This window comes from Mercenaria mercenaria, chromosome 1 (assembly GCF_021730395.1).
Source record: "Mercenaria mercenaria strain notata chromosome 1, MADL_Memer_1, whole genome shotgun sequence".
Classification (NCBI taxonomy): domain Eukaryota; kingdom Metazoa; phylum Mollusca; class Bivalvia; order Venerida; family Veneridae; genus Mercenaria; species Mercenaria mercenaria.
Genome location: NC_069361.1, coordinates 112,184,176 through 112,208,238, shown reverse-complemented (window position 1 = coordinate 112,208,238; position 24,063 = coordinate 112,184,176). Strand labels below are relative to the sequence as shown.

The window sequence follows — 24,063 nt, the reverse complement described above, 5'->3', positions numbered from 1 at the left end:
TTATGGAAGAAATGCTCCAATAGCACTTCCTTTGTTTTAGTTTATGTTGATGGCACGATATTATGGTTATGATAGTACAATACATTAGCTGCCACAGAAAATTAGAATGTATTTACAAAATAATGAACAAAAACTCACATATTTATACCAATCAATATAATGCTTTTGTCTGTTTGTACATGTATTAACAAATGAGAAAACTTTCCAGATTTACAAAACAAGAGCAAACTTTCCAGACTTTCAAAACAAGAGCTGTCAGAGGACAGCAACGCTGGACTATTCAACAGCCTTGTCGCTTGAATGAATACGAAAGTCGAAAAAAGGTCATAATTTACAAAAAAATGAAAATTGCCATACTTATCTGTGCTAAAACTTTTAATCATACACTATCTTAAGTAAACATTATGGAGACAAAAAGAGAGCCGCTTAAAAATGATAAAACTTACAAGTAAAATTACATATATATATATATATATATATATTTAGAATTCAAAATCACCTGTCAGGCAACAGTAATGTGCAAATCAATTAAAATGAGAGATGTCTGAGAAAACTGGAAATGGGTACATTGCTACAGCAGTCCAAATGGGATTGATGTACTGGCCATTGGTTCACATAAAAAGAGACAGCATTGTATATTTGGACACTCAATAAATATAACAATCTTAGAACAGACACCTTAATATTTAGGCACTCCTAAATTTATTCAACGTAAACATGTAATTTTGAACACTCTTAACATTTATCCTGCTGGACACGATTGATTATGCCTTTGTGACCAGTGTAGATCATGATCAGGCTGCACATCCATGCAGTCTGATCAAGATCTGCACTGTTGCCATTTAGATATTATCTTTTTCGGTAAGCACCTCTTTTTAACAGTCAATGGTACTGTCCAAATTGAAAGATGGACAAGTTCATTATAGAAATTTAGCAACATATATAGTAATGCTATAAACATGTAAGTTTGCCCGGCAGGTTATTCTGAACCTGACTATAACATATTAAATAATCAGCAAATATGATATATACAGAATTGCACAAAGTAAATATGATATCTTTAACAACAGATTGTTTCCTTTTAACAGTGTAAATATTTTACAAAACATGTAGTTAAGTAAGGAAATTTATACATACAATATCCTTGATATTCTTTAACAGTTATAGCACTAAAACAACTCTGTAAACAATTGTAGTACAATGTGTGATTGCTGGATGGGACTAAACAAAAACTTAGCTGCATTATCACTGATTTATACGATCATATTGTTTTGATGTTGTATGTCAAGGATTTGATTATCCAAAATGGACATCGTAGCATTAAAAACTACTGTCTTTGTCATTTTCAAGAAGTGTTTTTACAGAAAAGTGATGGTGTGTTAAGGAGAACATGTGCTGTTAATACAAAACAGGACGGTATTATGGCCCTGTAATGCATAATTAAAACACAGGAAATGTATGCTTATCAATATACCGGTACATGCAGAATCCCTTTTAACCAGTCCCTCTAGAGTCTGCAGATGTTACCCGGTCCTTGCTCTATCATGCTAGGTACCAACCAGTCCCTCTAGATTCAGCAGATGTTACCCGGTATATCATAAACATGCATTATCCATACTTGAGTATGTAAGAATGAACTTAAAGAAACAAAAACAAACCTTTTGTTCATGAGCTCTCTTTAAACAATTACCAAAAATAAGACATACAAAAATATATGAGAATTGTGTCGTTTTTCATGAATGCCAAAAAAAAAAAGAGATTAAATCATTGTAAAAAAAAGACATATGGCACATAATACTATATCATTAAAACATGATACTGAATAAAAGTACAAATATTTTTTTTTGATTATATGTAGCGGTATATTAGTAATAAACTATCATTTCAGGGACTAATTAATACATGTACATGAATGTACACCAATTTATGATATACCTACAAAGTTTCTGTCTGAAATACAGTGTACAAAACCCTCTCTTCAACTCTCATCGGATATGAAAAAATGAGCAATGTGAGGACTGCTTGCTTCAGTCGTGACTTTAAATATGACATCAGAAATGATGTCTCAACATTTCATGACAAGATTTTAGTCTCATTTACCTAAAATAATAGTCAATTTTGGCTAATAAAAAATAGAAATATATAAACGTTTATGATAAGTCATTAAAACAGTCTCTTGATCTGCAATATTAATGCATTCAGCTCTTGATTCTGCCAGGCTAGGTCACACAGACACAAGCTCTTGTGGATTCTGCCAGGCTAGGTCACACAGACACAAGCTCGTGTGGATTCTGCCAGGCTAGGTCACACTGACACAAGCTCGTGTGATATCCTCTCAAGCAGAATATAAGGTTGCAGAAAAAGGTACTGGTTAGAATTACCCTGTAATATACTTGGTAATGCCAATGAGAAAGTCTGTAGAGTGAATTTTGTCACATCTAAAAGTAGATCATGTTGCTGTCAGTGAGTATTTTAAAGTTTTTAAATACTAAGTAGATGAATTCTTAAAATCTCACAATGGACTTTGGCTTCTTAATTGGAGGTGTGGTTTAAAATGTCCAGAATTCCGTGTTAAAGTAATCCGAGATAAAACAATATGTTTTACACAGAGATTTTGTTAGGAGAGGTGGAAGAGTTTGAGCAAAGGGAAGTAATCTGAGCAACCTATAGTTCTAGCAAATGAGATTATAAAACATCATGCTCATGACATTACTCTGAGCAGAGTTTATAATGATTATATGAGCCACACCATGAGAAAACCAACATAGTGCATTTGCGACCAGCATGGATCCAGACCAGCCTACACATCCGCGCAGTCTGGTCAGGATCCATGCTGGTCGCAAATGCACTATGTTGGTTTTCCCATGGCACGGCTCAATTATACTTAACATCAGTAATAACACAGATTGTAAGACCCAGCTTACATGCAATATGTATGTGCTATATCTAAAATTCATTTTCAGTTAAATAATTTAAGTGTATTGAAATCAACCAATCAGAAAGCTGGAATTCTGAGACAATACCTATTGGATCTGACTAGCTAAAATTTCCTAAATCTTAACCTATCATTAAGATACTATAGGCTTTCTGTAATACCTGTCTATTGTACATTTCTGATCCACTTTGTACTTAGGAAACTTTCCCTTAATTAAATGAAATATGTCCTTTTTAGAGAACCTCAGCTTCATGTGTCCAGATGTCACTTTTGCACGTATATTTCTGTTGGTCTGAAACAGATATACCTCATCTACTTTGAAGCAGCGACAATGACCCTTTGTGCGGAAGACCATTTTGACTTTGCTCAGAATGTTTGGTTCCAGGAAAAGAACATCCATAATGGTGCTGGTTCGTTTAGTGCTGATATTCCTAATGTATACCTGGTACTCTGGAACATAAAATAATATATTATGAACAATGGGCTAAGCATAAAAGTGTTCTGTACTTACTCTGAATAAATTATAATAACTGGAATATACAGATTTTTAATCTGTGTGTGCTTAAAATAAGACCTGAAACATTAATATTTCTAAGTTATTAGCATTGTATAAACAAATGTGCAGGAGCTCTTGAAGTAGAGATATTGCATGACTTTACACAATATATTCTGAGAAAGAACAATGGCATTCTTTGCAAATCAGAAGCTAACAAAAAAGTTTTATATTGTACACATCTATTCTTATGGTAGGTACACCCATGTTTGACATGTGATAAGGAAAATATCCTCATATCTTTGGCTGCTCACAAGAACTCAACCTTATCAATTTAAAATACAAGATTTTGTTTTATAATGCATGATATATTAAAACCATAATATTACATAGATTACTTCAGTATTAAATGGTTTAATACAACAAATTCTAATGTCAGTTAAATTGTTCGTCTTCAAAAATGTGCAAGTAAACAACTACATGAACTGTGAAGACACGATGACAAAAAATAAACCAGCCTCTCTTCCTAGATAAAGTTAAATAAAACAAGTGAATGAAGTATTGCCATGCAATACAAAGTCCCCTACTGGAAGGCACCTAATTTTCTCTACTGCAGTATAACATAATGAACTGATATCTGTCAATGTTGTATAAACAATATTGTACTATATATACAATATGCTATAACAAAACACTTGGATTAAAATTTATATATTATATGATTATAAAAATGTTATCATGTAAGTTATTTATAGTAACAACAAAGGGAAATTAATCTTTAAAAAAAAAAAAAAAAAAAAAAAAAAAAAATCTATATAATATAAGTCCACAAGAAACTCTTTACCAGGTAGAGATAGGTCAAAATACACCTAAAAATTGGATGTAACATGCATGCTGTACCACAGAAAAGTGGTCTCGATTTTTCTCTACCGCCAGTAATAAAAAAGTTACAATAAAATCTATTTATAGTAACAACAAAGGGACGTAATTCTAAAAACAAGGGTGCCTCATGGTGGTGAACATTTGGTCCAAGTTACATCAAAATCCCTCCATGCATGAAGAAGAAATGTTCCGTACAAAGTCATTCTTGAATTTGACATTTGACCTCTAAATATGACCTTGACCTTAGACCTAGGGACCTGGTTCTTGCACATGACATGTTGTCTCATCCAGGGGAATATTTGTGCCAACTGATATCTAAATCCTGCTTTGCATGACAAAGTTATAGACCAGACAGGAAAAAAATCCATTTGACCTTTGATCTCAAAGTGTGACCTTGACCTTTAAGCTAGGGTACTGGGAGTTGCGCATGACACGTCGTCTCATCATGGGAAACATTTATGCCAAGTAATATTGTAATCCCTTGATGGATGACAGAGTTCTGGATCGGACAGGGAAAAAACCTTATTGACCTTTGACCCCCAATTGTGACCTTGACCTTTGAGCTAGGGGTCTGGGATTTGCGCACGACATGTCATCTCATCATGGGGAACACTTGTGCTAAGTGATATTAAAATTCCTTAATGAATGTCAGAGTTATGGACCGGACACGAAACAGACCCTGTTCATGCTATGTTAACATTTGACTGCTAAGTGTGACCTTGACCTTTGAGCTAGGGGTTTGAAAGTTGTGCATGACACATCGTCTTATTATGAGGTACATTTGTGCCAAGTAATATTAAAATCCCTTCATAGATGGGAGAGTTATGGACCGGACAGGAAAAAAGCCTTGTTGACCTTTGACCTCAAATTGTGACCTTGACCTTTAAGCTAGGTGTCTAGGTTTTGCGCATGACACGTCGTCTTCTCATGGGGAACATTTGTGCCAAGTAATATTAAAATCTCTTCATGGATGGGAGAGTTATGGACCGGACAGGAAAAAAGCCCTGTTGACCTTTGACCTCCAACTGTGACCTTGACCTTTGAGCTAGGGGTCTGGGTTTTGCGCATGACACGTCGTCTCATCATGGGGAACATTTATGCCAAGTAATATTAAAATCCCTTCATGGATGGGAGAGTTATGGACCGGACAGGAAAAAAGCCCTGTTGACCTTTGACCTCAAATTGTGACCTTGACCTTTGAGCTAGGGGTCCGGGTTTTGCGCATGACACGTCGTCTCATCATGGGGAACATTTGTGCCAAGTAATATTAAAATCCCTTCATGGATGACAGAGTTATGGACCGGACACGAAATTGCGGACGGATGGACAGACGGACGGACGGAATGACGGAAAAGCACATTCCTATAGTCCCCGAAACTGGTTTTCAACCAGTAGGGGACTAATAAAGCTGCAGCTAAACAGAAACTTCCCCATGTATATATTTTAGGACTTAAACAAAAACAAGATGCTCATAAATCCATTGTTTTAAGATCAGACTGTGGTCCTATACATACAAAGTACAAAAACAAAACATAGGACATACTGTATTCATGGCCTGTCGGTCATATGGATTACCAGAACTTGTATTTGTGGCCTGTGGTATAAAATGGTTTTCCAGAACTTACTGTATTTGGGGCCTACTGTATCAAATAATTTACCAGAACTTAACATTATATTCTGGGCCTAGTAAAATTTAAAATAGTGCCATTGATGAGCTCCTAACCATGATGAAACACATTAACCACAGTCCAAAGACCACAGTCTTAAAAACAATGGATTTATGAGCATGTGTTTCTGACATCCAGTGTCCACAGTTAAAACCTCACTCCACCATCATCAGTCTCCCTTCTTGTAAAACACAAGTACTGTTTTTGTTTGGGAGCTGACTTGAAAGTTTTACCATTTTCTTACAATGACCTTAATTAACTGGAAAAGCATTTCATTGTATATATTTACAGAAACATCTGCTCTGAAGTTATAATTATTATTATAAGAAAAGACATACCAAACTTTTTTACACACTGCTTCGGTGGGTCCGAATATGTGGTACAGGAAGGGCAAGCATGGGTAATGATTCCTTTTGGTAAATTTTCACCTGGTAGCTTAACTGATGGCAACTTTTTTATCTGATCTTTCACCTCTTCTGGGTCAAAAGGACTAAATGTAACAATATGATCATTTTTACAGACCTGAAAAATAAATTAAATATAGAATACTTAACATCAGTAATCAGTAATTTGGATTTAGAGTATTTCGTAAAACTGTATGTGATTAAAGTTATTTGACTAGACATAATAATCTGAACATCATTTCATATTTTAAAAAATCTAAGTGCCAGCCTCCTCCCTCCCCACCCCCACCCCCCTCAAAATAGTTACTGTGGTAAAAGTGCTGTGTTGACAAAATGTATACATTTCATACATGTAAGTAGTGATATGTAAATGAAGAGCTTGTCCTTAAGGGGGCATCAATAGATTAGCATGGGCAGTTTTTCAGTGGAAGAAATTGGTTTTAGTTGCTAATAAGTATCTATATAGAGAACTGTCAAATTTTTATACGAAGCATGTAAATGAGTTAGAACAAAATAACTTTAAGAATCCTTCCCCTTCTGTATGTATACACAAAGTAAGGCATATAATTATATGTATTAAATGAAAAGATTTAGGAAACCTGATTTTGTTCCAGTTTGATAATCATTCCTCCACAGCATTCATCTTTTCCATTCGGGTCATAATAAAAAGTCTGCTTCCCACAACACCTATTGTGTCCCGGCTTCTTTTTGACTGGCATTCTTTTACTTGATTGTGGTTCACAGCAGAGGTAAGAGTTGTTTATCAGCTTGGTCCCACAACACTCAAGGCCACTAGTGCGTTCATATATTTCTGAAAAAATATTACAGCTTACAATGTTTTCAGATTTTCGTAGATACATAACCATTATTGTTCTGTTTACTACCTCTTTTTAGCTCACCTGAACCAATGGCTCACGGTGAGCTTTTGTGACCGCTCAATGTCTGCCGTCCGTCATGCGTCATCCGTCGTGCGTCCGTCAACATTTTCTAAAAAAATCTTCTTCTTGAAAACCACTAGGCAGAATTATACCAAACTTCATAGGATTGATCCTTGGGTGGTCCCCTTTCAAAATTTTATAAAGAATTAAATGCCATGCAGAACTCTGGTTGCCATGGCAACCGAAAGGAAAAAGTTTAAAAATCTTCTTGTCCAAAACTGCAAGGCCTAGGGCCTTGATATTTGGCATGTGACATCATCTAATGGTCCCCTGTGAAAATTATTCAAATTATGCCCCTGGGATGAAAAGAGGGGTCCCAAGTTTTACACAGACATATATAGGAATTTTTTTTAAAAATCTTCTTGTCTAAAACCACAAGACCTAGGCCTTTGGTATTTGATATGTAGCGTTGCCTTGTGGTCCTCTACCAAAATTGTTCAAAATGTTACCCTGGGGTGAAAAGAGGCCCTGCTCCGGGGGGTCTCAAGTTTTACATAGACTTATATAGGAAATTTAAAAAAAATCTTCTTGTCTGAAACTGCAAGGCCTAGGCTTTTGATATTTTGTATGTTGCATTGCCTTGTGGTCCTCTACCAAAATTGTTCAAATTATTACCCTGGGGTGAAAAGAGGCCCTGCCGGGGGGGGGATGTCTCCAGTTTTTCATAGACTTATATAGGAAAAAACTTTAAAAATCTTCTTGCTTGAAACTGCAAAGCATAGACTTTTGATATGTGGTATATTGCCTTGCCTAGTGTTCCTCTACCAAAATTGTTAAAATTATGCCCCTGGGATGAAAAGAAGCCCTGCCCTGGGGGTCCCAAATTTAACATAGACTTATATAGGAAAACAATTAAAAATCTTCTTGTCCTAAAGTTCAAGGCCTAGGCCTTTGATATTTGGTTTGTAGCATTGCCTAGTGGATCTCTTACAAGAGTGTTCAAATTATACCTCTGGGGTGAAAAGAGGCCCTGCCCTGGGGGTCACTTGTTATATGAGTTATATAGGAAAAAGTACTTCAAAATTATTAGATCATAGTTCCTTGACTGTTTAATTATAATTACCTGAAGACCCCAAGTGATTAGGGGTCACCAGACTGTGACCTTGACCTACTGACCTACTTTCTTGTTTTTTCAGATACAGCCTTGAAATTTGGATGACATGTACAATTTAGCACATCGATCTTAAAACTGACTTTCAGTGACCATGAATGTGACCTACTGACCAACTTTCTTTATATTTTAGCATCAGCCATTTGAAACATGTGGCTCATCAGGTGAGCGATCCAGGGTCATCATGACCCTCTTGTTTATTTAAAATACTGCATTAATTTAGCTTTAAGGTGAAAATGGTTATTATTATTATTATCATACAGTTTTTACCGCCAAGCTAGACTACTCGTAAGAATAACGCCTGTTGTCTGTTAAAAAACAAACTACAAAAATATCACAGACTGTAACTTTCTCTTTTTTGTATATTTTTCCTTTACAGCATCTTTTTTATTGTGGGCCTACTTTGTGATGCATGGCTCTATGGCTGTGTTTGGGGTGCTCTGTGCTTCCTTTCATCTTTTGCTATTTACATACTTCTGAAGACCACAATTTGTAAATGTTGTTTCAGTTATGGGATATTTTGACACAAGTAAGTGTGAGAATTGAACTATTCTCGAAAAAAACATAATGCCATTTTAAGATAAGCTTTTCCTTATTCCAAAAGTTGATTTTTTAACAACTTTTTTTCTCCATCAAATATAAACTTACGATTTCCACAACACAACTTTGTTGCCCCAATCTTTACATCGTTGCAACACTTGTACAAGTCTGTATCAATGAACTCAGAGCCACAGCATGTTACATTCATTCCCGGCTTTGCGTGGTTGACCACACCGTTACAACAGGCTACCTGTGTTCTCTTGTTTTCCGGGTCAAAGTGATCTAAAAATATAAATGTCATAAATTTCACAGTAAAATAGTCGTAAATCATTGTAAAGTCATATCTATAGAGAGATTATTCATTTGTTCTAGTGTAAGCGCCTGATATCTTTCAACAGGCAAGCACCAAATGTTAACCTGGTAGTTATGTAAGATCTTGCACATACAACAAATAAACATTCTTTCCGCAGCCGCAAATACATTCCAAAGCTAGGTTTCCATATAAGCTTGCTATTCAAGAAAGGTAATTCCTAACCAGAAACTGTTTTTCTGTTTATAATGACTTAACCTAAATCTTGATCCCAGCAGCCCAATATGCACCCTAACCTTCCTCTATTTTGTAAGCTATCTTCTTACAAAGTTTCACCATAATATCTCATTCTCAACTACAGTGCTTGAGCAAAAACATCTTTTCTGATTTTAATAACTCTAACCTTGATTCAAAACATATCCAAATATAACCTCAAGCTAGTTGCCCTGTAAGTTTGAAATACACCAAGTTTGCAGCAATGACTTAATCCAAGTCCTTAATCCTATTTTTCAATTTCAGTGTTAGTGACCTTGACCCTAGCAGACCAAAATGTAATTCCAACTTTTGTCTGCATGTAAGCTGTTTCCCTATACACCCCATTTTGAACTTGAGATTTAAGTAGAAACTGTCCCTCTGCTTTAATAAGAGCAACATGGACCATGATGCCACCACATAAGTTTAATTAATCCAACTTATGGTGTAAACAGTTATAAAGTGCGGTTTGTAGTTGAGTATAGTTTCTTCAAACCCTACAACTTCTTCAAAGGCTGCATCTACTATAAAATTCTGAGATAACTTTATACTCAGAAGAATGAGTTAACTGCTTACAGATCTTGTAATACCAGTAAAAGAAGGCAATAATGGCCCCAAGTGGCTCACCTGACCTCCACCATTTTACCTTATTTGGTTAACACTCATCAAGTGGTCTATAAGAAGTTGTTAAAAATTTATATTTTGTATCTCTTGAGGCCCCAAAAAACAATCAAGCAGTAATAATTTGAAAAATCTGTGAAAGATCTTTCCGAGGGTATTCTATTTTCAGCTCTGGTATCCCAAATGAGCTGTTAAGCAGAACCATTTATAGCATTGGAGAAAGGAATATCCAAGGATGCTACAGAAAAAGTTTGGTGAAGATCCTTCTTGTGGTTCATGAAAGGTGTTCTATCTTTAGCTATGGGGACACTTAATTAACCTTTAGCCTGCTGGCGGCAATTGGTTTTGCCTTTGTGACCAGTGCAGACCAAGATCAGTTCGCTATTCAGTCAGTTAATTTTCAGTGAACACCCCTTTGAATAATAAATTAATAAATGGAACTGCCAAAATTGAATGATGGACCAGTCCATTTTAGAAATTTAGCAAGCCAAGGGTTAAGTGTAGTCTATTTGAACTATTTGTTACAGTATTAACTTAAAAGTACTGAGTAATGAAGACATAACTTACCATCACCACAAGGTAGAAAGTTGTTTTGAACCACAGATTTCTTATTGTTATTCTCAACAATGTGTTCTAAGTCCTTGTTTACAACTGTGCCATTCAAACATGAAAAGTCTGTTTCAATTTCCAAATATTTTGCTTTGATAAAATCTGGACCAGGTTTTGGTATCAGCTCGGAAGTATCTGTGAAATTTTTAATAAACAGAAAATTAGTTTATTTCAGTGTATGCTGCTTGTGGAAATATTGTGTCTGGCATTCACAAGTGAAATACATTTTGACCTTACATTTGTAACAACAAACTTTGGTTTAACCAATTTTGCCCATTTTACCTGCGCAATGCACAATATAAGGCACAACATTTAACTTCATAATGTTTATGTAGAAAACCTTATTTGATTAAATATTTCCATACAAATAGTTTTTCTACATTTTATTATGGGAAATATCTGCCTTTATGTACTTGGTGGAATATATGTACATCTTGAATTTTAAGTATATCTTTTATCTAAATTTCTGAATAAATATAGTTCTTACTGTATCATGGTTTACCTGCAGTATCATTTAAGAAATAATATATCTCATTAGTGATTTGTCGCTGAATAAATCATTGTTTGTCGTTCAGATGCGACCTCGTGATATATTTACGCATCTGAACGACAAACAATGATTTTATTCAAGAGAAAATCACTAAACGAGATATATTATTTCGATTCTAACACATTACCAAGAACTTTAAAGTACATCCTTGACGGCATTCATTAAATATTTGCCGGTTTCCAGTTGGTTTCTTTTCCAGCGCGCCGCTATGCCGTTTGACGCTATTGTCAGAATAATTTGTATATTTGATGTACTGCTAACGTAACACATAAGCACAGATAGTGCTTGACTCCCTTTTCATGTTTTCTTTGTTATAATTATTGTTGAATTGCTGTTTGGTTCATTTGTGCCTGATTTGGGTTCATTATGTCGATAGCTGGAAGCCGTTATCCTAGATATGTGTACGAGGTTTACAAGTGTGTTAAACAAAAACATATGACATTTATTACTTTTGTTTCTTTTTATAGTCCTTGTTTTCAAGTCAATCATTTTTAAGTATAAATAAAAAGTGAAAAAAGGAGTCCAACATTGGAAGCAGCATATAAAAGTTGTTCGAATAAATTTGGTTTACACACTTGTAAAAAATTTCTGTTAGCCAATCAAATTGAAGGAACTGGTCGAAAAAAGAAACAACTGCATGTTTTTAACTCTGGCACGCCCTTATGTGCGACCAAGCAGAAAGTGTTTAAACAGCTTTGGAAGACAATCACCCAAAGAACACCCAGGTTAATTTTTTTTCAGTATGTCTGGTGAGCTGAAAATTCAAAAACTTCCTAAACCTAAAGAATAACATATAGTGAAGAAATTGAACAAAATAAAATTAAAATATTGTGTTGTTAAATTGAAGCAAAGAGAAAAACTCCATTTTCACCTATCATTATCCTCACCTTCACAACAGATATATTTATTCTGATCATATAGCTCCTCCCCACATTCAGAGATTACTACTCCAACTGGCCAGATTTCATCTCCCTGGCAAAAGTGACTGTTTGTGTTAAACAGATTAGTACCACAACATTCATAGCCTGTCTGCCATCGGTGTAACTGGTATAAAGTTCGATTTGGCATCAATTGTTTACAGACTATCTGACCACGTCCAACAGCAACTTCCAAGCCATAATTGTCATCACAATCTAGAGATAAAAGTTATAATTAACTAAATTAAAGGTGAGGCAAACCAGTTTCAATTTGCATGATTTTCAAATATTCTGCAACTTTAACTATACCGGTGTAAAAAGTTGAATGTAAATAAGGTAAAGGAAAGGTTAACCCTTACCCTGCTAAATTTCTACAATGAACTTGTCCATCTTCCAATCTGGATAGTACCATTTACTGTTAAAAAGGGTACTTACCAAAAAGATACGGGCTGAGTAGCGAACAGTGCAGATCATGATCAGACTTCATGGATGTGCAGGCTGATCATGATCTTCACTGGTCGCAAAGGCAGAATCGATCGTGTCCAGCATGGTAAGGGTTAAGAGTCTGTTTACTACAGTGTCAACCCTTTTGAAAGGACCAGCTATTTCGATTTTAGGAGAAGAAACCTTTGCCGTATGCATATTTACCCCTTCAATGCCCAGTGTCAGACAGACAGGCAATCGTTGACTACCAGTAACTGACTACATAAGAAATTTCCTAAAGAGTTTTGAATACCTTTAGCCTACCCTTCCCTAGGCCAATACTTTAACGTGTACAGAATGAATATCAGATGTACCTCTGTTATTGCTTTCACAACTACTGCTTTGAAATTTTAATCAGGAAGGTGAACTTATAACTTCATTTTTTCCCCACATTCTGGAATGAAGGGCTGTAACAATAGCAAACTTCCAGTAGTGATTACCTCCCTTAGCAATATGTTACTTTTCAAACATTTTTATCTTTTATATAACAAAGTATATAAATACATACATTTTTGGGAAGGTCTATTAAATCTCCTAACAGTTAAAATAAAACTGATCACACTCCTAATTAAACAAAAGTGAAATGAAATCTATCACCCATCATAAAGCTTATAGTAAGTACATCTACTGTTCGATTCACCTTTTCCATAATAAAATTTTCTCCTGATAGAACAGCCATGTCCAACATGGCCATCCCAATGCTGAAGAAAGATGTTTCATATAGGTGGCCAAGAAGAGGAAATATTTTGAAATAACGAATCGTATGCAAATTACTTACAGAAGAAAGAGTGCTATCAAGTACTGCAGATCCTTAACTGCTCTTCACCATGCTCATAAAATTTAAATAAATTTCTTCCAAAAGTTTAAAATAAATTTACTAGAGGAAGATAATTAGAAAAGCTAGTAACAGTTCTTATACAGTGCACTTCCTAACAATTTCTTCTATCTCTGTGAATAGTTCTAACAAAATCTCTTCTACAGTTTTTGAGTAATGATCATTGGAAAGTGTTATGAGTAAATTAAATCGAGGGGTATAAGTAAGGAAGTATTCTGTCTAAAGTTATGGTTCTTGTACAATGCACTTTCCTCCAACATCCTCTAAAAGTAATTAAGAGAAAGTTATACTTCTTGTAAAGTATACTTTTATACAGTAGGCTGTCATCTGTGAAGTTTTAACAAAATCACTTCAATAGGTTTAGAGTTATCCTCCAGGCAAAACTGGTATGAGTAATTAATAAAGGGAAATAATTTAAAAAGTCATGGTTCTTGTACACTGCACTTCCTCTGACCAATGTCATTGTGTAAAGTCTTAACAAAATCCCTTTAACAGTTTTAGAGTCATACTCCATACAAAAGTGTTACAGACAGACAGAGACTGTTACCATATCCCATTTGACTTTTGGTAGGGGTTGTGGGGAGGGGGGAGGGCAGTATAACAGACACTTCCATTGATATTATACATCATATCAAAGAACTCTGAGGGTGGTCATAGGAAATTATGAAAGATATTTTATAAATACCAATATATACTACCAATACTACCAGTCCCCTCTCTGAGACCTTCAGAATGTTGTAAATTTTATTTCTGGACCTTATCTTGCATAATAAAGACACATTCACAAACAAAAACCTGTCATAGATAAGGTGGTTCAAACAGTTTAGGGAGACCACATATACCAAATGTGTATTCACTGCTTGAAAAAAAAAACAGTGTCACGAATTTTAGATATGTGTTTTCAAATTAATTTTATGCCCATATATATGCATAGACAGATCGTTATACCCTCTTAACTTTATAAAAAAGGTCTAGCAATTGAAAAAAATAATTCTAGTGGATGCAGTTTTTCATAGGTTAACACTGTCAAACAACAAAACCTTTGATCGTGAGTTCAAGCTCCCGCTCCTCCAACTAAAATTTACTAACATTGGGATAAGAGTCCCGTGTATGGGTCCTTTGAATATCGATGGAAGAGTTAAAAGCCACCTAAAAGTGAAAGTAATGCCTTATGATAAGTTGATATTATATGAAAGCAACTGTCCAACCATTCATAACATTGAAGAAGAAAAAAATAAAATTGGAGCGCTACTGAAAATGATACGGCATTCTTCAACATGTGTCCATTGCATTAGAAATTGGCTTCAGCAGAATTTCGTCCGGGAGTGTGTTGCCAGTATTATTTAAATCAATGAGAAAGTTTATAAATCTACTTACAAGCAAACTGCTCCGACTGTTGATAAGTTTTGTTATTGCAACAGAAGCTGGAACCGGGATCAAAAATAACATCTACCCCACAACATTTAGGATCTGGACCATGATGGTTGTGATGTTTTGGTAAGTCATGTAGTTCCCCTCCACAACAAATCTTTTTCTGTTGAGCATACACTTGGGATTTTACTTCATTTCCTGAAATAATATAATTGTCTTCTAAAGCCAGCACTATGATCAAAAATATGTTTTCTCACACAAACAAGGTGCTGCGTTTTCAAAATGAAAAATCATGCCTCCTGGTGTATGACCAAGGATGTTGTTTTCCGAGGGTGAAGATGTTTTCAGGTCTTGCCACAAGGCTCGTTGAGTGTGAGTATGAACTAAATTGGGTCATTTATGTGGGCTGCAGGACCAAAAATGTTGTTTATTAAGGTTTTAAGTTTGAAGGTGAAGGTCATATGAGAGTCAAGGTCATTTATATATAGGTCAGTTTGTAGGTCTTGCCACAAGGATTGTTGAGTATGAGTATGAACTAATCAGATCATTAATATGGGCTGTAGGCCTAACAGTAAAATCTGGTTCATAAGGTGGACAAACGGACAGACAGTTCAATGCTGTATGCCCAGGGGCATAAGAAGAATAAATGTTAAAAAACTCTCTGATAATTGCAGGTCCTTTTTTCAGTATCCACACAATTTAACAATTTTATACATGTGTAATTCAATGTAATCTCATACTGGAGCATTGTTAAAATGTTTTCGTAATCTGACAGTTGATCAAACAAGAGGCCCAAATGGGCCGAAGTCGGACTTTGACCACTTGACCTTGCTTCTTACTAGGTTTGGTGAAAGGCCTTTAAGTAGTACATTAAACAAGAGCACCGCCTTGCCGGTGCTGACGCTCATCTGATTTTTTTTGTATAATAGAAAAATTGTCCTACCCATGATTTTCTAAGTCCAAAAAGGGCCATAATTCTTGCAAAAAGCAGGATGGAGTTATGTTTCTTGATGTACATAGTCAGCTTATGATGGTGAACAACTGTTGCAAGTTTCAAAGCAATAGCTTGAATAGTTAAGGAGAAAAACTGACCTAAACATAAAACTTAACCAATAAATCTGATATTTTCTAAGTCCAAAAGCGGCCATAAGTCTTGCAAAAAGCAGGACAGAGTTATGTTTCTTGCTGTACATGGTCAGCTTATGATGGTGAACAAGTGTTGCAAGTTTCTAAAGCAATAGCTTTGACAGTTTATGAGAAAAGCTGACTTACACATATTACTCAACCAAGAAAACTGATTTACTGATTTTCTAAGTCCAAAAGGGCAATAATTCCTGCAAAAAGCAGGATGGAGTTATGTTTCTTGATGTACAGGGTCAGCTTATGATGGTGAACAAGTGTTGCAAGTTTCAAAGCAATAGCTTTGATAGTTTAGGAGAAAAGCTGACCTAAACATAAAACTTAACAGCAACGCCGACGCAGACGCCGACGATCAAGTGATGACAATAATCATATTTTTTTTTCAAAATTTCTAGTCAAAGAGGCAATAATTCCTGAAAAAGCAGGATGAAGTTAAGTTTCTTGATGTACTGGTCAGTTATGATGTGAACAGTGTTGAAGTTCAAGCATCTTTGATGTTAGGAGAAAAGTTGACCTAAACATAAAACTTAACCTAGAATCTGATATTTTTAGTACAAAGGGGCATAAATCTTGCAATAAGCAGGATAGGTTATGTTTCTTGCTGTACAGGGTCAGCTTATGATGGTGAAAAGTGTTTGCAAGTTTCAAAGCAATAGCTTTGATAGTTTAGGAGAAAAGCTGACCTAAACATAAAACTTAACCAGGCAACGCCGACGCAGACGCCGATCAAGTGATGACAATAACTCATCATTTTTTTTTCAAAAAATCAGATGAGCTAAAAACTATTTAGAGTTTTTTTTATATTTTGCTTTGAATCGCCACAAAAATGCATAACCATTAGAACAAACTTCGTAACAAGAAGTTGTTTATAAAGTTCTTTTTCTGATTTTAACTCTGGTGTCCCCTAAAAGGGACCATGCAGGACAATGATACTACACACCAAATATGATGAAGATCCATCAAGCTGTTCATGAGAAGAATTTATTATAAGATTATTCTGTTTTTAGCTCTAATGGCTCCTAAAAGAGGCCAAGTGCCCAAATTTGAACACAGTTGGAAAATGGATCTTACAATGACACTTAGCTAAAGTGTGATGAAGACCTGGCTAGCAGTTCATTCAAAATTGGGAGAAGACCTTAAAAAATGCTACAGACTAAGTTTGATGAAGATCCATTGAGCCGTTCATGAGAAGAAGTTGTTAAAAGGTATTTCCAGCTTTAGCCTTAGAGGTGCCTAAAAGAAGCGGACTGCCCCCGTTTCTACAACATTGATGAAGGACCTTGTAATAATGCTACAAACCAAGTTTGATTAAGATCCATCAAGCGGTTCAAGAGATTTCTATTTTTAGCTCTGGTGGCCCCTAAAAGAAGCCAAGTGCTCCCATAATAATGCTAAAGACCAAGTTTTATGAAGATTCATCAAGTAACTCATGAGAAGAAGCTGTTAAAAGATTTTTTCTATTTTTAGCTCTGTCAGCCCAAAAAAGAGGCCAAGGTGAACTTTACAGAGGTTCATGCCAGGATGTTACCGACCAAGTTTGGTGTAATTCTGACCAGCAGTTTCAGAGGAGAAGATGTTTAAAATAAAAATGTTAATGCCAGACCATCCACCTATACTAACTAGAACTGTCACAGGAGTGACTTATACCCCCACAATACGGTCTTGTCACAGAAGAATGGCAACCATAAGAAATTTTAAAAATACTTAGAATAATATAAAAACGTAAAAAAAAACTTAATACAGTAGAACCTGTCTAATCCGAACATGCTCTGGCCAACAAAAAAGTTAGGATTAGAGGGGTTTTCGGATTAGAAAGGTTTCTATTTTGAAACGAAAAATTATGCTATTTGTTACACATGATGCGTAAATTTATCTTTTTGTGTACAGACTATTAAAAAATAATCAAATTATAAGCAGCACGTAGACTGCTTTGGTGTAATGTAAATCTTGTGTTAATTCAATTTCTCAATATCACTTGTAAACATTTTTTTCACCACTCCTACATTCCCAGAAAGTAGCTATTAAAAAGGAGAATATTTTTCTTGTCCAGTTAATGTAATGATCTGATTTAGTACCACTTTCAGCGAATAAATTTGCTGCTTTAAATGAACAAATTGCACAAAAAGTTTTGAGGAAGGTACAGGAGAAACAAATTAATAAGGAACTATTACATTGGCAGTACTTATAGCATATTATGTCTATTCTTACAAATTTCTGTTCAAACAAACTACTTGAACTTGCTTCTTTCACACCTGTGCTTATTGCATGGATATACAAAGCAAAAATCTGACATGAGTTTTGATTATCAGTGTTGGGGCCTATTGTTGTTGACTCCTTCATAAAGAGTAATAGTTAAAATTGTGAACAGACTCAAAAATGTCAAAAGAGAGCAAGATTTTACATCAGAAACATTGACAGAGGTTCGGATTAGAAGGGTAGATTTTAATGTAATTAGATATAAAAATCACTAAAGTTTGTTCAATTTTCGGCGTAGTGGTTTTGGATTACAAGGTTATTTTTACAACAGAGAATGAATAAGACAAGAGGGTCATGATGACCCTGGATTGCTCACCAGAGAAATATAAGCTACATGTTTCAAATGTCAAACTGATGATTTTTAGAAATTTTTTGGAAGACTTTCCGATGTACAATCAAGTAACCCCTGGGGCGAGGCCAATTTTATCCTGGGGGTCATGATTTGAACAGTGTTTGTAGAAGACTACTGGGCAATGTTACATATCAAATATCTAAGATCTAGGCCTTCTGGTTTATTTTTAGCAAATTTATGAAGTTTTCTCTATGTACAATCAAACAACCCCTGGGTCTGGGTCAATTTGACTCTGGGGGTCAAGATTTTAATCTAAGCTCTAGGCCTTCTGGTTTATTTTAAGAAAATTTTGAAGATTTTTCTATGTACAATCAAGTAACCCCATGGGGCGGGGTCAATTTGACCCCGGGTCATGATTTGAATAAATTTTATAGAAGTCTACTAGGCAATGCTACATGTGAAATATCTAAGATCTAGGCTTTCTGGTTTATTTTTAGAAAAATTTTGAAGATTTTCCTATGTAAAATCAAGTGACCCCTGGGGTGGGGTCAATTTTGACCCAGGGGTCATGATTTGAACAAATTTTGTAGAGGTCCATTAGGCAATGCTACATGTCAAATATCATTCTAAGCTCTAGGCCTTATGGTTTATTTTTAGAAAAATTTTGAAGATTTTCCTATGTACAATCAAGTAACCCCATGGGGCGGGGTCAATTTGAACCCGTAGGTCATGATTTGAACATATTTTGTAGAGGTCCACTAGGCAATGCTACATGTGAAATATCTAAGATCTAGGCCTTCTGGTTTATTTTAAGAAAAATTTTGAAGATTTTCCTATGTAAAATCAAGTGACCCCTGGGGCGGGGTCAATTTTGACCCCGGGGGTCATGATTTGAACAAATTTTGTAGAGGTCCACTAGGCAATGCTACATGTCAAATATCTAAGCTCTAGGCCTTCTGTTTTATTTTTTTAAACATTTTGAAGATTTTCCTATAGAAATCTATGCAAAATCAAGTGCCCCCTGGGGCGGTGTCAATTTTGACCCCGGGGTCATGATTTGAACAACTTTAGTAAAAGTCCACTAGGCAATGCTACATGTCAAATATCTAAGCCCTAGGCTTCAGGTTTTTGAGAAGAAGATTTTTGAAGATTTTCCTATGTAAAATCAAGTGACCCCTGGGGCAGGGTCAATTTTGACCCCGGGGTCATGATTTGAACAAATTTGGTAGCAGTCCACTAGGCAATGCTTCGCACCAAATATCTAAGCTCTAGGGCTTCTGGTTTTTGAGAAGAAGATTTTTAAAGTTTTTCCTTTCAGTTGCCATGGCAACCAGAGTTCTGTATGGAATTCAATTCTTTGAAAATATTTTGTAGAGCTTCACCCAAGGAACATTCCTGTGAAGTTTGGATGAAATTGGCCTAGCGGTTTATGAGGAGATGTCGTTTAAAGTAAAATTTTACAGACGACAGATGACGGACGGTGAGTGATCCTAATAGCTCATCCTGACCCTTTGGCTCTGGTGAGCTAAAAAAATGGGACCAAATAATTTGTTCAGTTTAGAGAGGTTTTCGGATTAGAGTGGTTCGGATTAGGGAGGTTCTACTGTACTTAAAAAATTTTTTTATTCGTCTTTGGAGTACTTCATCCTGGGCTTCCGCGGCACATATAAGTAGTACTAGTATATGTGCCCAGGATGAGGGATGAGGTAAATAAAAAATCTCTAATATTAAAGATACACTAAAAGTGAATACAAAAAAGTGACTTACCGACACATGTTAGCACGAAAAATGTATTTACTTTTTACATAGGACTAATAATAAAAAAAAGTTAGAAAAATACCTAAAATATTGAAAATCTAAAAATAGAATTTCTAAAAATAGACTAATTCTTGGAATTTAAGGGGAAGTAACCCAGTACAAAGGTTAAAAAAAGGTTACTTCCCTTTGGCTCATAGCCAATCGGACTGACATATAGTGAAAATGCATCAAAATCAACCTTAAATTCTAAGTAAAAGGGGACATAATTCATTAAAATTCAGAGTTATGCATCTTGTGTCACGTGATGCAGGTGATAAGGTGGAACATCTATTTTAAGTTTGAATCAAATCCATTTAGTAATAACTGAGATAATAGATTTCGGGACGCGATGCGACGGGACGGGACGGGACGGGACAAAACTGATATAGCCCCCCCCAAAACATGTTTGGTGGGGGTATAATTAGTAATTACTCACCCTGAAAAAAGTTCAGATGAGCTAAAGATTTTGAATTATGCAAATTATACATACCAGTATTAATAATAGTATTCGCTTTATTACTTTAAAATATATTTCATTTGCACAGATAAGGTTTATTTTTCCATGTACACAGACTCCTGCCTTTGTCTGAAATAATGCCCTGAGGGGAACCTCGGCACTTCCTCCACAATCAAAAATGGAAAAGAGGCCATATAACCAAACAAACAAACAAGAGGGCCATGATGACCCTAGAGCGCTCACCTGAGTTATGCCGCTTGCATGAACAGTTTTGGTAGATGGTTATTCAAGGAAAATGTCTGTGAAATTATTTTTATGAAATAGTGCCAGTGTTTTCTGACAAGAGTACTTTAAAAGATTCTACTAATAACAAGAGGGTCATGATGAACCTGGATCGCTCACCTGAGTAATATGAGCTATATGTTTCAAATGACAAACTGCTGCTAAAAAATTAAGAAAGTACCTAGGTCAGTAGGTCACATTCATGGTCACTGAAAGTCAGTTTTAAGCTCGGTGTGCAAAACTGTATATATCATCCAAATTTCAAGGCTGTATCTTAAAAAACAAGAAAGTAGGCAAGGTGACAGTCAAGTGACCCCTACTTGGGGTCATCAGGTAATTGTAATTAAACAGTCTAGGAAATAATAATTCTAGGAGATAATTTTTTAAGTATTTTTTTCCTATATAACTCATATAACAAGTGACCCCCAGGGCAGGGCCTCTTTTCACCCCAGGGCAAAATTTGAACAATCTTGTTAGAGAACCACTAGGCAGTGCTACATTCCAAATATCAAAGGCCTAGGCCTTGAACTTTCAGACAAGATTGAAGAGGATGTTTAAAAATTTTTCCTATAAATGTCTATGTAAAATTTTGGACCCCTTGGGTGGGGCCTCTTTTCACCTCAGGGGCATAATTTGAATAATCTTGGTAGAAGACCACTAGGCAATGCAACACACCAAATATCAAAAGCCTAGGCCTTGCAGTTTCAGACAAGAAGATTTTTTGCCTCTGGAGTGTTAACTAGCTTTTCCTTTGATTGACCTAGTGACCTAGTTTTTGACCCCACATGACCCAGATTCAAACTTGACCTAAAGATCATAAAGATTAACATTCTGACCAAGTTTCATGAAGATACAGTCATAAATGTGGCCTCTAGATTGTTAACAAATTTTACCTTTGATTTGACCTGGTGACCTAGTTTTTGTCCCCACCTGACCCAGATTGGAACTTGACCTTAAGATCATTCATTAAGATTAACATTCTGACCAAGTTTCATTAAGATATGGTCATAAATGTGGTCTCTAGAGTGTTAACAAGCTTTTCCTTTGATTTGACCTGATGACCTAGTTTTTGACCCCACGTGACCCAGATTCAAACTTGCCCTAAAAATCATCAAGGTTAACATTCTGACAAAGTTTAATGAAGATACAATCATAAATGTGGCCTCTAGAGTGTTAAGAAGCTTTTCCTTTGATTTTTTGACCTGGTGACCCAGTTTTTGACCCCATCTGACCCAGATTCAAAATTGACCCAAAAATCATCAAGAAGAACATTCTGGCCAAGTTTCATTAAGATATGATCATAAATGTGGCCTCTAGAGTGTTAACAAGCTTTTCCTTTGATTTGATCTGGTGACCTAGTTTTTGACCCTACCTGACCCAGATTCAAACTTGACCTAAAGATCATCAAGAATAACATTCTGGTCAAGTTTCATTAAGATATGGTCATAAATGTGGCCTTTAGAGTGTTAACTAGCTTTTCCTTTGATTTGACCTGGTAAACTAGTTTTTGACCCTACCTGAAATAGATTTGAACTTGACCTAAAGATCATCAAGATTAATATTCTGACCAAGTTTCAGTAAGATATGGTCATAAATGTGACCTCTAGATTGTTAACTAGCTTTTCCTTTTATTTGACCTGGTGACCTAGTTTTTGACCACACATAACCCAGATTCGAACTTGACCTAAAGATCATCAAGATTAATATTCTAACCAAGTTTCATTAAGATATGGTCATTAATGTGGTCTCTAGAGTGTTAACAAGCTTTTTTTTTGATAATTTGACCTGGTGACCTAGTTTTTGACCCCACATGACCCAGATTTGAAACTGACCTAAGGAGCATCAAGATTAACATTCTGACCAAGTTTCATAGAGATATTTCATAAATGTGGCCTCTAGAGTGTTAACCAGCTTTTCCTTTGATTTGACCTGGTGACCTAGTTTTAGACCTCAGATAACCCAATATCAAACTCGTCCAAGATTTTATTGAGGGTAACATTCTGACCAAGTTTCATTAAGATTGGGCCAAAATTGTTACCTCTAGAATGTTAACAGTCAAATTGTTGATGATGGACGATGGACACAGGGCAATCACAAAAGCAAAAGCTCACCTTGAGCACTTTGTGCTCAGATGAGCTAAAAATGGGCAGGTAATGTGCATGTGTGTGTTTGGGATGGGTGTGGGGGGGGGGTAAGATGGGGTAAGAAATTGGGGGAATGATGCGATATGACAATTTCAAAGAAGAACAATTTTCCACTACATACATGTGTACAGCGAAAATTTACCACACACCCCAGTGGCCATTTTTATATGAAACAGAATAATTTGTACAATCTTCATAAAAGATCACCCAAGAAAAATTTGTGTAAAATTATTTTAAAACTGGGCCTGCTGTTTCTGACAATCTTAACATTTTTAAAGTTAAGGAAAAACTGACAACTAACCCTGGTGGCCATGTTTTAAGACAAATCAAAATAATTTGAACAATCTTGGTAGAAGGTCAAACAATGACCATTTGTGTGAATTTATTTTAAAATTGAGCCAGAAGTTTCATACAAGAAATTCTTTTTAAGTTTCAACTATATACATATAGGGATAAGTGCACGACCATGCCCTCTGGTGGCCATGTTTTTTGAGGAATCAAAATAATTTGAATATTCTTGGTAGAAGGTCACACAAGGACCATTTAAAATCATGCCAGCAGTTTTAAACAAGAAGATTTTTAAAGTTTACACTATATATACATATAGGGAAAGTGACCACACCCTCTGACAGCCATGTTTTTAAATGAATCAGAATAATTTGAACAGTCTTGGTAGAGGGTCACAAAAGGACCATTTATGTAACAAGAGATCACAGAGTGATCTTGGCGCCCACCACTGTGCCATTTTTGAATGTTCTAAATTTCAAGACTAGCTCA

General features: G+C 35.6%; 1 protein-coding gene across 1 annotated transcript; it reads right to left on the bottom strand.

Moving 5' to 3' along the window:
- Window positions 1-483: 483 nt before the first annotated feature.
- On the bottom strand, window positions 484-23,447 carry LOC123526391 (uncharacterized). Its single transcript, XM_053529337.1, has 8 exons — window positions 23,429-23,447; window positions 14,925-15,116; window positions 12,200-12,445; window positions 10,721-10,897; window positions 9,079-9,252; window positions 6,981-7,192; window positions 6,316-6,499; window positions 484-3,385 (listed from the first exon to the last, which is right to left on the bottom strand). The coding sequence occupies exons 1-8, from the start codon at window positions 23,445-23,447 to the stop codon at window positions 3,069-3,071; spliced, it is 1,521 nt and encodes a 506-aa protein (XP_053385312.1). The 3' UTR covers window positions 484-3,068.
- Between the last annotated feature and the right edge of the window lie 616 nt (window positions 23,448-24,063).